General features: G+C 39.8%; 1 protein-coding gene across 8 annotated transcripts in view; it reads right to left on the reverse strand.

Moving 5' to 3' along the window:
* LOC147027127 (uncharacterized) overlaps nt 1-15,476 on the reverse strand; it is a 389,612-nt gene that overhangs the window by 5,848 nt on the left and 368,288 nt on the right. For 7 of the 8 annotated variants that reach the window (XM_085883308.1, XM_085883307.1, XM_085883302.1 and 4 more), the window contains 8 exons: nt 14,785-14,838; nt 11,377-11,412; nt 11,135-11,152; nt 8,717-8,752; nt 6,870-6,896; nt 6,704-6,769; nt 4,937-5,096; nt 2,090-2,199 (listed from right to left, as the gene is read on the reverse strand). In XM_085883308.1, the coding sequence (XP_085739434.1) occupies nt 2,090-2,199; nt 4,937-5,096; nt 6,704-6,769; nt 6,870-6,896; nt 8,717-8,752; nt 11,135-11,152; nt 11,377-11,412; nt 14,785-14,838 (507 nt within the window). Of the gene's footprint in view, nt 1-2,089; nt 2,200-4,936; nt 5,097-6,703; nt 6,770-6,869; nt 6,897-8,716; nt 8,753-11,134; nt 11,153-11,376; nt 11,413-14,784; nt 14,839-15,476 lie in introns of those variants that run through there. The other variant, XR_015058689.1, reaches the window with a different exon arrangement.

Consider the following 15,476-nt stretch of genomic DNA (forward strand, 5'->3'; position numbering starts at 1 on the left):
GCAAAAAAACGATATATAGCAGGATATCTCAAAAACGTATGAACTTATTCGGATTAAACTTAGAGGACAGGTTGGGTCTGTGACGAGGACAAATTGATTCGATTTTGGTGACCATCCAGATCCAGACACGATAATGTTTTAATAATAAAATTGATTCTTCATCATTGAGAGACAGGGCCAAAAGCGATATGTAACATGATGTTTAAAGTTATGGACGGGTTATGGCGAAACTTGGTGGATGAGTTGGGTAGGTGACAAGAACAAGCTGATCACATTTTGGTTAAGGTCTGGACGCAGATCCGGCCTATCAGTGGGATACAAAACGTAAGCTGCTCTGCCCGGCAGGGGTATGCGCTCCACTGAATTCTGCTATAGTTTTCTTTTAATTTTTACGAGTAAGCACTGAGAACAAATACCAGTAGCATCGTCAACTACGAAAATGGTACAAAAGTGGATGGGGAGGAATTGGACTGCAGTGCCATCCATCGGACGAGGAACATGCCTTCCACAGCTTCAGCAACACTGCGTACCCGCCCTCTTCCGCACGAGTGTAGTTTTGTGGTTTTTCTTGGATAAATACGAGCTCATCCACCTTTTGATGGTTGCCATTGGCTAATACTCGCTCATCCGCCTCACACGAATGGTTCCACTACCCCTTCTTGTCTAACTGAATTGCCACAAACCAGTTCAATGTGGATGGATGTTTTTTTGAGGATACACCATCTCCTTACTGCATGGCCATTGGCTCCCGAAGGGAGCGCATCCACCCTTTCCCAGGTGTTGCTTTTAGTCCTGACAGGGTGTCACAGTCACCCTTCACACTAGCAAATCCAGTGAGGGGTGTTGGTTTAGTTGCCGAAAATCTGACCATGTGGCAGGTAGCACTGGGTTACATGTTACCAGTAGTCGGCCAAAAAGACTAACCTGACTTACATAATATGATTATCTCGTCCTCCCCTCACCACTTCTCACCCCACCCTCACAAAAAATGATATTTTACCAAGATGATCACTTCAAGTAAAGGATTCGATATGGCTTGGCGAGAATATCCTTAACTTCTCGATCGCTCGCTATTGGCTAGATTTCTCTCGCCTCCTCACAACTGCACTTTCGCAGTCAGAAAGACCACAAAGTTATGGTGTAAGTCGTGTTTGTCTTTGGTTTAAATCTCAAACCCTGTACCAACTACCTCATTGAAAAACTGTAAATCCCTGATAAAGTGCAAGCTTGGTACATATTTAATTATGATGCTTGCTCAGAAGCAACTTCAACACAGGAGGCAGATATTATGCCCATCAAAGACTGTGCTATGGTTGCTAACCTGTGGTTGTTTGTCCATGCTCTATCCTTTTTAAATGCTGACCATCAAGCAAGGAAGCAGCACGTACCATTTTTGAAGTCACTGGTATGACTCGACCAGGATTCAAACTGACGACCTATCAGACCTGGAGCGGACGCTCAAACCATCACACCACCGAGACATAGGTCGCATAACAGATTATCCAGTCCTATATTTTAAGATGACACAGTGATTTGTTTTTCCTCCAATTAATATTGTCGTTCAGGTTATTAAATGAATCATGATGATTACTGAAACCCAGCTATTCATCAGTCACTACCACGCTGAATAATATATCGACATTTTGAACCCCCACCGCACTACTTTACACAGACATTGCAATTTATACGGCACATTCTTCTCATTATGTTGCAATAACTTTATTTAGTTGTTGTGCTGACTCTCATTTTGTTATCTTGTATTTGCAAAACCTTATGGGACTTTATTCCTAGCATCCTGGGAAAATAATTTATTTAATTTTGCTTCTTGTCGCAGCATGTAATCTGTTTGGGCCAGAACCTGATGATGTAACAAGCTCCATAGGTATTTTGTCATGATTAATGGAGCATGCCTAAGCTGAGAAGAGTGAAGTGATGGACCGATCGAGAACGTTACACACACCAGAGCTGTGCATCAAAAACACTTTTTAAAAGGCAGTTAAGTGTGAATGATATGACGGCATGAAGCACACTGTGTTCAAAAGTAACATGATTTTCAGTCCAAGGTGTAAGTGTCACCAGATCCTCCTACCTTGGAAGAAGACACAGGTTTCAGACACGTCTGTCCCCCACTAGTGAAGTTGCAGTAAACTTCAAAAGTGTCAGATGAGCAGCCTAAGTTTGGGTCAACCCAAAATATACCTGCAAGCGTTATGGTAACAAATTATACCCGTGTGAAGAAAAAGTAAATAACAATAAATCAGCCCGTTAATAGCCTGAAAACATCGCATCGGTTGGAAAATAAAAAATACATCTTAATTTAAGCCAAAACAATCAGGTGATAAAAAATAGTTCCAAAAGAAGCAAGTAAACTTAAAATTCATTTCTATATATATATATTTACCAATTAAAACATGTTGGCTGTTTCTTTATATGACTGAGGCTCATGGAAGAGTGAGGTGAGGGAGGATATGAACTGACAGTGGGGTAGTAGGGTAACGGTTGGGCACAATAAGTGAATGAACTGGAAAAGAGGAGTGAGATGGGGGAGGAAACGCAGCAACGTACAAGTAAAAGGATTGAATTTGTTCGGGTCAATGGTGGGTAAAGAGGATTGTGGGCAAGGATAGGAAATTACGCGAGATGACTGCACCACCTGCTTGAAGCCTTGGAGGGACCAGTGGGATAGAAGAGCCTCAGGAAGGTGGTTCCATAAACGGAGGTTATGAGAAACAAAGGAGTTGAGATGTTCATTCAGTCTGGATTTTGGAATCGGTCAGTTTGCGCTTCCCCATTGCTTATCTTAATCTCATTCTCGCATCCACTCATCAGTCGCATTCTTCACCTGTTAGGCCACATCTAACAAGAGAAACATGACATGCTTTCACTAAACTTGAAATAAGTGTGTAGTGATTGCAAATCTAAGCCTGGTGTTGGCTTTGTGGTTAAGGTAGCTGTTTCCACTCCTTTGAGACCTTAGGGTCCTGAGTTTGAGGCCCCGTTTAACAACGACTTAACACCAGGTGGGGTTGACTCAGTCTGTCATCCTTCCGATGTTGGTGAAATGAGTACCAGCATACTGGGGTAATAACCATTCGGGGTAATCTGTATCGGAGTGGCGACCCGTCCAGGACTGTACTCCTTGCCAATGAAACTGCCTCAGCAGCCCTACGTGTCTTTATGGCATGAAAGGAATGGTTTTATTATTTTGTTAATTGAAAACCTCAGACAAGCTCGCAGATTCCAACATCATCACATTGGAGATGTAAACATCAAACCTGTCCTTTTTCTTCCTCATGTCCTGTTAGCATTTGATCAAGCCAGCCTCATTTTTGTGTGTGCTCTTGCAGCATGACACAAGGTGCAAAGTATCTAAATTTGGTCGACACATTAAAGGCCTGAATTCACTACCTATCCCTTCTCAATCCCATCTTTCTTCACTCTTACTCGCTCCACACCCTTGTCTTTGTGTATCACAATTGGCAGTAAAATAGTGGATCTGAGTAGACCTGAATACGACTGAATCGTCTCAGCAGCTGCATCACCGAATAGTTTTCTCCTAAGCATATCCTTCCCTGGAGGCGATCGTCCAAGTGGATACCAATGTAATGTCGAAAACATAACCCTGATCTGCATAAAGGTTGCCAAGCCTCATAATTTCATATTTGTCAGGTCTCTTTGTCAGCTCAGGTACATGTTTGTCAGCTCTCTTTTCACAATCGACTTGGTCAACAAAGTCACAATTATAGCTGAAATGATCGTTCACTTTAAACAACTTGCTTATCACAGATCAGTAGTTTAGTTACCGCCACCACTGAAAGTGGTTGGAGGTTATGTTTTTACCACTGTCTGTTTGTCTGTCTTTGAGCAGGATATCTCAAAACGTTGTGGATAGATTCGGTCAAAACTTGATGGACAGGTTGGGTGTGTGACAAGGACGAATTGATTCGATTTTGGTGAAGATACAGATCTGATAATTTTTGAAGTGATTCTTCACCATTGAGATGTGGGGCCAAAAATGATAAGCAGCATGATATCTCAAAACGTTGTGGACGGATTATGACAAAACGTGGTGGACCAGTTGGGTTGTCGACAAGAACAAGCCGATTAGATTTTTGTGAAGGTCCGGATACAGATCCGGCCTATCGGTCTTCAGTCAGATACAAAACATAAACTGTTCAGCCTGGCAGAGGTATGTGCTCCGCCGAGTACTGTTTACATCCTCGTTTACTGAAATATCACAATACTGGATGACTCGTTTTGTGTTTTCGTGGCCACCTACCGAGTTATAGCGATCCATAATGTTGAGATTTAATTGTTATTCATATGAAAATGTACCTATGTTTTGTCATGTTTATCTTTTACGGGGGGGGGGGGGTAGGGGGGTACATGTTTCCACTCCTCCATGAGACTCGGACTTTGCAAAAAAAACCCAAAATTAGATAGATGCCCTAAGCCTCATGCAACACGTCAGAACCATCGATATAGATATATTCTACAGTCCTGAAACAAGAGCACCAATTTTTTATTTATTTATTGTCAAGCTTATTTGGCATCCATCAAGTCTATCGTTCACGTCCAAATCGACAACCAACTGCAATTTCTTGGCCTCTTGCAAGCAGTGTGCCATTTGCAATGCTGACTTTGCTTCCAATCTTGTTGTTGAGCTTAGTATCTCCAAAGGTAACATTTGAAGACATGTCCTCTAATCAGTCTTGCAGAAATGTACACATTAATCAATTAAAGTACTACTTGTCTGCAGAATGTCAGTACAGAAAGTCATCAGTAAAGTCAGTCTTGCTCATTTATCCAATAGATGTTTGTCTATTACAAATACACCTATTCCTTGTTTGTCTGAAGTCAATGAGTTTTCCTTCTGCCCTTTTTTTTTAAATGCTGAATCATCAATCTCAAGGTCTGCAGTAAAAATACATCTCACCATCAGACACTTTCTGATCACAGTTCATTAAGTCACGACAGATCCGAGCAGGGTTTTCCTTGGTGCCAATGGGATTCTTGATGCTCTGGATAAGTGTGTTGAGGTAGTGAAGTGCCTTGATAATCTCCATGTTTTGTTCCATAATGGGCAATCCAGAATCCTACGGGAAAAATAGACAGCAAGGAGTCTGCATTGGCCACTATCCACAGGCAGATGATCATTCAAAATGTCTGTGTGGAAAGTGTAAATTAGCCATAGACTGCAATTATAATAAAGTACTTCGAATGTATATATCAAATATGTAACACCAAACTTTTTCTCATTCCTCCACCTGCCTCTTCACCTTTTTCTTTTGCATCCACCATCCAAGTAATTACATGGAACGACAAAAATGTTCTGGGATGAATTTTAAGATTTTAAAATCACAGGCCGGTGAGAGCTTTACCTTGACCCACTCCACTGCCGAGCCACTTGACATCTACAGACGACATGTGAAAAATTACAGAACGAGACCAATCTGCATAATTATACCTCTATCCCCATCATGTTCTTCATATTCTTCATCTCCTTTGTTTTCTCCGATTATTACTAGTCTCTTTCATCTACCTTCTTCGACATATACAAGAGGCTAATGCCGTCTGTCTGTCCGTTTGCCTGTCTGTCTGACCATGAAACATGGAAACGCTCCTTGGAAAGAAAAAGAAATTTAGTAAAAGTTGCTTTCAATTAATCCAAATCTACAGAAAAATTATCAATTTTTTACAATCGGACAAATTTTTTACGAAATAGGTCACAGGGTGGGTACCCAACAGGGTGAATGCCCCGTGGCAGACCAGTCAGCATGGCCGGTCTGCCTCGATCCTCCCAATTTTTTTCTTTGCTGTTAAGATGCGCTACGTGCCACTAAAGGCGCACATGTTTGAGGTGTACTGAAGAACACAAGAAACTTTATGAATTATGTGACAAAATGCAAAAACACCGCATCATCGTATCTCTCTTGGTTTGGTTAAAATATCATTTTAAAACCGAAACAAGATTTTGTGCACAGCCTGGACCTCATTCCTAAGCCGGAAATTATCTTCGTATAATTCACAGTCGGTTTACCCAATCGAATGTTTTGAATAAATCAATGTTGTTGAACTCATACAACAACTCAAGACATTCCTTATTGAAACCTCCCATGTTTGAACTCTTACAACCAGTGCAAGAATAAAAGGCTTTCTTTGGCATGGTATTTTTTTTTACCACAGGCTTCTGCAAGTTGCTAGTCTTGTATTATTCATCCTTTAATTCGAGCTTGGTGTTGGCTCAGTGGTTAGGATGGCAGCTTGGGATCCTGGATCCTAGAGTCCTGAGTTCAAGCCCCGTCGGCCACTGAATTAATACACCAGGGGGTTGACTCAGCCTGTCATCCTTCCGAGGTCGGCGAAATAAGTACCAGTCCCAGTGTGTGTACTGGTAGAGGGGCACTGCATCAGCGACCCAGTTGCGCCTCAAGAAAATGAAAGCTACCCCGGCAGCTAAGCTGCCATACGACCACACACATCCCTTACTTCCCTTCCCTACCCTTTCTGTATCTTCGTTTTGATGTTGATAAATCTTTTGCACATCCATCCATATACCACTGCACTGCCCCTTTTGGGTTGTGGTTCAACGTAATGCCCGATATGGGTATCTTTTTTCTCTCTCGGTTTTTCACATTTCCCCTTGTGTACTTAATATTGACATAGCCCAAGTGTCTTGCACACATGCGGTGTCGATACTCACATGCATATGCTGTGGACTGCTCGATTTCACAAAAGTTTTGACATCTTCGCTCGAATAACCTTGCCTCTAGGAGGAACACAACAAAAATATTGGAATCATTAGTAAGCAACAAAAATTGGAAGGTATATTTTGCTTGATAATGGAATTGATTTTTTTTTCTTCATACCAACATGCTCATGGTTCCAGGGGGACCCTGAGAAGGCAAGATTAAAATAAAACAAATTATTCATCTTCACAAATTAAAGTTGAAGTACCATTACAATAACTAGATGAAATTACATATGAATAACAATCCAAAAGCAGACAAAATTACAGATTGGTGTGTAGAGCATTACATGCACACCAGAATATTGAAATTGTCCCATGATGAAGGACGGGGAGTATATTCATAAAAGTTGAACATCTGACTGTAGATAACTGGGTTCCAAATATCACATGTTTACACTATAGTTTGTGTAATAATGAAGTACTAGTCTTGCACGTGAAGGCTGGTGGCGATCTGCGTCAAAAGACAGGGAGAACAATGGATGAAATCAACAGAACGTTGATCGAGGTATGCTAACCATCGTGGGAAGCGAGGAGAAGGTGATGCTACTGGAATACCGGTATATGTTCACTTTCAAGGAACTTCAATGCAGGAGGCACCCATTCGGCCCATCTGGGCTGTGCAATGGTTGACAACCTATGGGTGTTTGTCTGTGCTCTATCATCTTGAAATGGAAATATCATCAAGGAGATCCAACATAGGTGGAGGCCACTCAGCCCATCATGCCTGCGCGAACACCACACTAATCCATCTACACAAGATCCAAGGAAGAAAATCCCCCCCAAAAAGTTATTTTATTTAATTTTTTTGTTTTTGTAAAAAAAATCATTTTCCTTTTCTTCCCCTCAGGGAAGGGGCATGAGCTTGGTTAAAAACACACAACATCAATCACAAACCCCCCTTGACAAGACCCCCACCAACAGCACTCCATACACGTGCACACAATCACCCATCAATACTCAAACGACCGAAAAGTCTGATCATCATCCCTATACCCCTCTATCTCCATAACTTCCAGGTATATATCTAATTCTTATTTAAACTTATCTGCTTTTTCTTCTGCCACTACCTTTCCAGGGAGGCCATTCCATGCATTAACTACTCTGAGTGAAAGTCCCCTGCCTTGCTACAGTCTTAACTCTCCTCTTCTTGACTCTCAAGATATGGCCCCTGGTCCTATCACTGTCTACTCTGTTGAATAATTCATCTGCACTTATTTTATCTATACCGTCATTATCTTAAACATCTCTATCATATCTCCTCGTAATCGCCTCCTTTCTAATGTATAAAGCCCTGTCGACTTCAGCCGCTCCTCATAGCTGAGTCTAGCTAGGCCCGGAATCAATGTAGTAAGGAAGCAGCATGTACTATATTTAGAGACTTTGGTATGACTCAAACAGTAATTGAACCACTGACCTCCCAGACTCAGAGCGGATGCTCTACCGTTACATCACCAAGTCTGGTTAACCATTCATCAGATCAATCAACATTCTGTTAATTCCATCCATTGTATTATTTTGTGTAATACGTGACACCACGTGTTTGAAAGTAATTGTTTACACAGAAGACGTTGTCCCACATGTATCAATTTCTGTCAATGTTTCACATTGTCTTGGTGAGAGGACAAGTTCAACATTCTGGAGCGTACTTAATGACAAAAATATTATTCGTTATATATATATATATATATATATATATATATATATATATATATATATATATATATATATATATATATATATATATATATATATATATATATATATTTATATGGTTTTATACATTATTACAAGAAAAGAAAGACTGAAAAACAAGACAGCATTTGAAACAACAACACAAAAGAGAAGAAAGAAAGTACAACACAGTAGATAAAAAAGGTAAGTGCACACTTCACAAGCGTATTCAGAATAATATACAATACAGTATATTGCAATTTAAACAAATAAACAACAACACAAAAGACTTACGGGAGGGCCAGGTTCTCCAGGTGGTCCCGAAGCTCCCTTCAACGACAATATATTCAGCCTCAATCAATATAATCAATCATGGCTTCATATAACCAGGTAGTGTACTAAGTCCGTAAGAATATTTTATATGAATGACCAGGTCAAAATAGTAATAGAGTGCTCCCTCACCTATCGCGATTAATGTGTTCCAGACCCACCTGCGATAGGTGAAAATCCGCGAAGTAGAAACCACATATTTATTTAATTATTTAAATATATTTAAACACATTTTTAACGTATTTTAAACCATTATACAGCATCCACACACTCTTATTAACCTTCCCCACACACATTTAATCGGTTATTTAAAAAAAAAAAATTTTTTTCATCGGAAATGCGACTTCATGGGGCTGCAAAGCCTAAGACCAAAAATAATCTTTTAAATACTATATTGTACTATAGAATATAAAAAAACATATTATGGGTACTGACCTATGAAGATATGAGGATGATGATGAAAGCTGTTTATAATTTTATAATGATACTTTTAGTATATTTTACTTAAAAATAATTAAAATAATAAATTTAATTTAAAATAATTAAAATAAAACCTGCGATGTAGTGAAGCCACGAAAAGTGAACCGTGATATAACGAGGGAGCACTGTATATAAAACAACACTTGATAAAACCGACATGTAAGAATGTGATAATAATTAGCAATTATGCCAGAGCGAATTAGATAAAAGAGCAAAAAAAAACAAAAAAAAAACTTTGTAGTCCATCAATAAAAGTTTAAACGATCAGTGTCAGTACTGTGGGGGAAAAAATTATATTAATGTATTTTAAATTGTAACAAATGGAGTTTCAGAAATGTAACTTTTATGCTGCAAGTTGAATTGGCTGTCATTTCTGGCCAAAATACTTTTGCCCTTAATGATAAGAAATGTGTTGTTCTGGAGCAGAGTGACCGAGCTGATAAATGAACCTTTGCTTAGAAATGTACAAAGTGGCTTTTCGTCTAAAGGACACGTCTACAGTCTGGGTGAATATCCCCCAACCTCTCTCTCATGAAAGTATAAAATGCTTTGAAATGTAAAATTGTTTCAGTGCAAGCACGTGAGGAAGTATAGTATCTCAGTGGCTTGTACTCCTTGGAACTGACCAAGTACCAAGTTAGAATGAAACTCTCTGATGTAATGTAGAAGTGAATTTAATCGGGTTGGTCTAACTGTTAACTAAAGTAAGAATAAATGAAATAGAACTCAATAATATTGCAATCAATGGGGATTCTTAAGTTCATTGTACGAGGGTGAGAAGTGTATGGTGTATAATTAGAAAAATAAATTGTTTCACAAGGAAGGACTTGTGTGGACATCAGTTTTATCAACGTCGATAGGGTTTTTGTAGGATTTTATAATCAAATCGGACAAATGTTAAACTCTGTCTGAAGTCAAATAGGATTCCACAATCGGCCAGTTAGAATCCTTCAGGAGGACAACGATCACAACAAGGTGGGTTTAAAAAATCCACGTCAGTACCATGTGGGATTAAAACCAGGTAGAACAGCCAATGATTGGAAATCACAGGAAAATGCAGAACATTCCTGAAGTCGTTTGTTAGATTTCATTGAACAGAAGAAAAAAAAATTCAGATCATAAATTTAGCCTCAGGTTATTGTAGTATTCATATTTGTACAATCATTATGTTGTGTAACTTTGCTCTTCTCTCAAGTATAAATTAAAAAAAATTGAAACCTCCACTGTTGCTTTCTGATACGTGGACAACAAGGTATTGGGAATCAGACTCCAAAGTCTGACAATTTGCTTGTCGATCAGATTTTGGCCTCAGATCATGCTGTTCTGAAGATGACTGGATTTGGAATTATTTGAGGTAGTTTGTTTCAAAATGGTTATTTCCCCCAACATTAAGACAGCACTGCTGCTAAAACTTGAATGTGGTTATTTTTTTATTCAAATACATAATTTTATTTTGATGCCATTTTGTTTTTCAATGGAATTGAGATTCATGGAAGGTGACATAGGGGGAAAAGGTCATGATGTTTTCCTGAGGTGAGCTAGTTCATGGATCTATACATTGAAGACCTCGCCATTATGAAAGTGACGCTATTTTTTCTTTGCTTCAAGAGGTGTTTCCTTCCCAGTTGTACCTCAAAACTGATTTTACCATTTCAGCTGAGGAATCACATTGTCCATTATATTATTTTACGAATCACATTGTCAGAACTTGTCCTGAACCTGAAATGCAATGGCTTAATAAATCCTATCATGCAAACAGTATTGAAATATATTATGGCTTCCTGTCCTTCCTGCTTTCATTTGGAGTTGTGTCTGAGCAGTGCAGGAGTTGTGTAGTATTTGTGCAGTTGCATATGACTCAAAAACAGTCAGGGAGACTTTGCTGCTCAGATAGTTACTCACCCTCAACCCTTGAGGTCCCTGAGGAGCAAAGTGAGAAGAAATAATTTAAATAAAACCTTAAGAGGTGAAATTGCTTTTTACAGAAATAAAAAAAACAGAAACAGATGTAAAATATATATGTAAACGAGTCAAAGTCAAATTTTGCATCAAAGATGAATAATGTTCTCTTAAAACAGATGTAAAATATTTATGAAATGAGTCAAAGTCAAATTTTGTATCGAAGATGAATAATGTTCTCTTACCGATACTCCGGTATGACCTTTATTCCCTCTCAAACCCTTCAGAAACAAAGAAACAAGACAAGTGTAAATGAAAGTACTGTACTTGCACACATGTTATTTTGCGTAAGAAAAAAAAGAAGAACCACAACCAACCCTCCATTATATTAAAAATCAAAGTTACCAACCACAGATGGTTAAATGATCTTGGGTACCTTTTAAAAAACATGGGCTAAGGCTCGTAGAAGGGTGGTCATATGAGTAACACACACACACACACACACACACACACACACACACACACACACACACACACACACACACACACACACACACACACACACACACCAAGCAACACCGGACTTGACATCGGACAAACACAGCCGAATGCATTGGGGGAAGTGACATAACTTCCCGGTGAATTATGTGTATCGGCAACACCATCTTGTGACGTCATTTTTCCAAGAAGAAATATCCCCCTTCCCCCAAAGGATATAAACAAACTGGGTTTATCTATGCTCTGTAAATGCTGTGGGTCAAGCAAGGAATGAGTACATACCATTGGCCAACAGCTTCAACACCATCTCAATGCCACCTTGGAACAATTGGATCTACCTACGACCAACACTGAAGTGGGATGGGCCACTTTACAAGACATCACCTTCAGGGCAGCTGCCAATGTTCTCGGTTTCATTAAGCATAGTCACAAAGACTGGTTTGATGAGAACGTCTTCCAGATCAAAAGTTTACTTAACTCCATGCATGTGGCTCATCTTCGCTGGATTGATGGCAGAGGCTCAGCGAGTAAACACTCCTCTTTCCTGCAACTTAGGAGACTCGCACAGTCAAGACTATGTTCCATGAAAGACAGCTGGTGGGCAGCAAGAGTGGAAGAAATCCAGAAGGCAGGGGATACAAAGAACTTCAAGCACTTCCATACTGGTCTGAAAGCAGTATACGGACCGTCTGCTCGTGATATCGCCACATTCTATAGCTCAGATGGCCAGCACCTAATCACAGATCCAAACAAGATCCTGGAGTGCTACGCTGAACACTTTAATGGTGTCCTTAATTGTCCCTCCTCCATCTCAGATGTGGCCAATGGCTCTCTCTCCCAGCGGCCTATATTAAAAGACCTTGCCCGCTCTCCAACTAAAATAGGTCACCATAGCTATCAATGAGATGTTATCTGGAAAGGCCCCTGGCGATGATGGTATCCCTTCCAAGATTTTCAAGTTTGGTTGTGCCAACTTCCTCACCCAACTGATGCAACTGTACATTACCATGTGGAGTGAGGAGTCAGTACCCCAGGTCTTCAAAGATGCCACGATTGTTCCCCTGTGCATCTATTGCTGAGATAGCTGAGATAGGGGCCCTACTATCTATTGCTGAGAAAATACTTGCCCGCATCATTCAGAATCGCATGTCATCAACAACTGCCAACATCATCACTCCAGAAAGCCAATGTGGCTTTCGCGCTGGACGTAGCACGACTGATATGATGTTCTCCACTCGTCAACTCCAGGAAAAGAAAAGAGAACAACATTGCAACTTATATATGGTCTTTGTCGACCTTACAAAAGTGTTTGATCTGGTCAGTAGAGAAGGCCTGTGTAAGCTACTGTCCAATGTCGGCTGTCCCGCTAAGTTGGTTAACATCATCAGATCCTTCCATAACGGCATGGTTACTTATGTGACGGAGAGTGGATGCACTTCTAAGCCATTTCCTGTTACCAATGGCACAAAGCAAGGCTGTGTCCTTGCTCCCCTATTATTTAACATTGCGTTTTCCTCTATGCTTCATGATACCTTTGAAGATTGCACCCAGGGAGTAAGGATATAGTTTCACACTGATGGTAGTGTTTAATTTGCAGTGTCTGAAGGCGAAATCTAGAATCATGGAAATGTTTCTCCGTGATCTACTTTTCGCCGATGACTGCGCACTCTTAAGTCATAATCTCGAAGACATGCAATTTATTGTCAACAACTTTGTGCAATCTGCTCATTGCGATGGTCTTATGATTAGCCGTAAAACAACCGAGGCTATACTTCAGCTGAGACCAGATAGTGCATCTACTGTCCCAAACATTACCATCAATGACACGTCACTCCAAATTGTAGATAAGTTCTGATACCTCGGAGGTATCCTCTCCCAAAATGCAATGATTGACGACGAAGCAACATCATGACTCGGTAAAGTATGTGTATCCTTTGGAAGATTGACACATCGCCTTGGGCATGAATGTGGCGTTCGCCTGGACACCAAGATTAGCGTCTATCGCACCAATATCCTATCAATACTTATGTAAGGATGCGAATGTTGGACACCCTATCGTCGTCATATCAAATGCCTCGATCAATTCCATATGTGTTGCCTTCGTAAGATTCTTGGCATCACCTGGCGAGATAGAATACCTAACACCACAATCCTAGACTGCCGTCACATCCAAGGGATTGACTATTTCCTGATGCAAGCCCAGCTTCGCTGGTGAGGACACCTCACACGTATGGAAGACCATAGAATCCCAAAACCACATTTCTATGCCAACTTAATTTGGTAAACAATCACGATGTGGACAAAGGAAGCATTATAAGGATGTCCTTAAATCTACTCAAGTCTTGTGCCATTCCAGTCACCACCTGGGAACATCAGGCCACGAACAGGTCAGCTTAGCATAACATTTGGCGCAAAGGCCTAGACCACTTTGAATGTGGGAGACTTGCTATCAACAGACAGCGGAGGCAAGAAAGGAAAACCTGCCAATGCCCACCTCCACAAAGAACAGCCTATACCTGCGATGTTTGCAGTAGACGCTGTGGGTCCCACATTGGACTACACAGCCATCGCACAACACACAATGCTGAGTGAGCACACCAACGAAGGGGAGAGATTCCTCAAAAGCGACGACTCACATCATCACATACCATTCATAAAGTCTTTGCAATGACTCGTCAGCCAGGGTCATAATCGAACCACTGACCTCCAAGGCTCAATGCAGACACTCCAATCATAATGCCACTCCGAAATAATTCCAGACTTTTAGACGTACGAGTTAAACTTAAACTCACATAGTGAAATGAAAACCTGCAAAATTCATAAAGAATTGTTGATCATATCGAGATTTTAATGAATTGTCAGAGACAACATGGCAGGATTGCTGTCAATGGAAGAATTGAAAAAGTCAATTAATGATGATTGCAAAACTATGTTTTATTTGCACATAGTGCTGAAAATTTATATTTGAATATTTCTTTTACAGGACTTTCACAACAAATCAACCAATGAACTAATGAGCAATCAATCATATTTCAAATCCCGACTTCTTTAATAGGCTGTGTACTGACTGACTGATCGACACAGTACAATGCTATCATTCATAAGCTTGTTCACAAAAGGAAGTGAATGGCACAAACAAAGAGAGGTGAACTCACAAGCCTTCCTGGTGGACCAGTAATTCCAATTGCACCGGGACCTCCTCTACCACCCTGTTGCATGGAAATAAGAAATAAGTGGGAATGTTTGAAACAGCCCCAGAAAAAAAAAACCAAACATTATATTAACCGTATTGCATGTTTGAATGATTAAGAGTTTGAGAAAACCATCTTAACTCAATTAAAATTCACAAAACAGATTATCATGAAGAAATTTTATATGCACAACTCTTGAATGATTGAACGACACCTAACTATTCTGATGTTGCGACCTGGGCCCATTAAAGGTTGATCTTGTTTTTTTAATTTTCAATCACATTGTTTCGAGAAAACCACTACAGTAGTAAGCTATATTATGAGTGAATCCAATAACAATGAGAACGCACTCGTGGGAAGTGCTCACTCATGCCGTTGTGTTTATCTTTTAAGATGTCATGTTTGTTTTGTGATTTGATGTACAGCACTACATGATATGTATGTATATGTGTGTGTGTAATATATGTATATATATATATATATATATATATATATATATATATATATATATATATATATATATATATATATATATATATATATTGTTAAGGTTGTGGAAATTCACAGAACACCATTCAGGTTTCCCAGAGATCAGTTATGTCGATAAGTGTGTGTTCAGATTAGATTTCCCCACCAACGACCTAAGAAATTATTCG

This window comes from Eptatretus burgeri, chromosome 5 (assembly GCF_056783735.1).
Source record: "Eptatretus burgeri isolate ZD-2024b chromosome 5, Ebu_testis_v1, whole genome shotgun sequence".
NCBI classification, from domain to species: domain Eukaryota; kingdom Metazoa; phylum Chordata; class Myxini; order Myxiniformes; family Myxinidae; genus Eptatretus; species Eptatretus burgeri.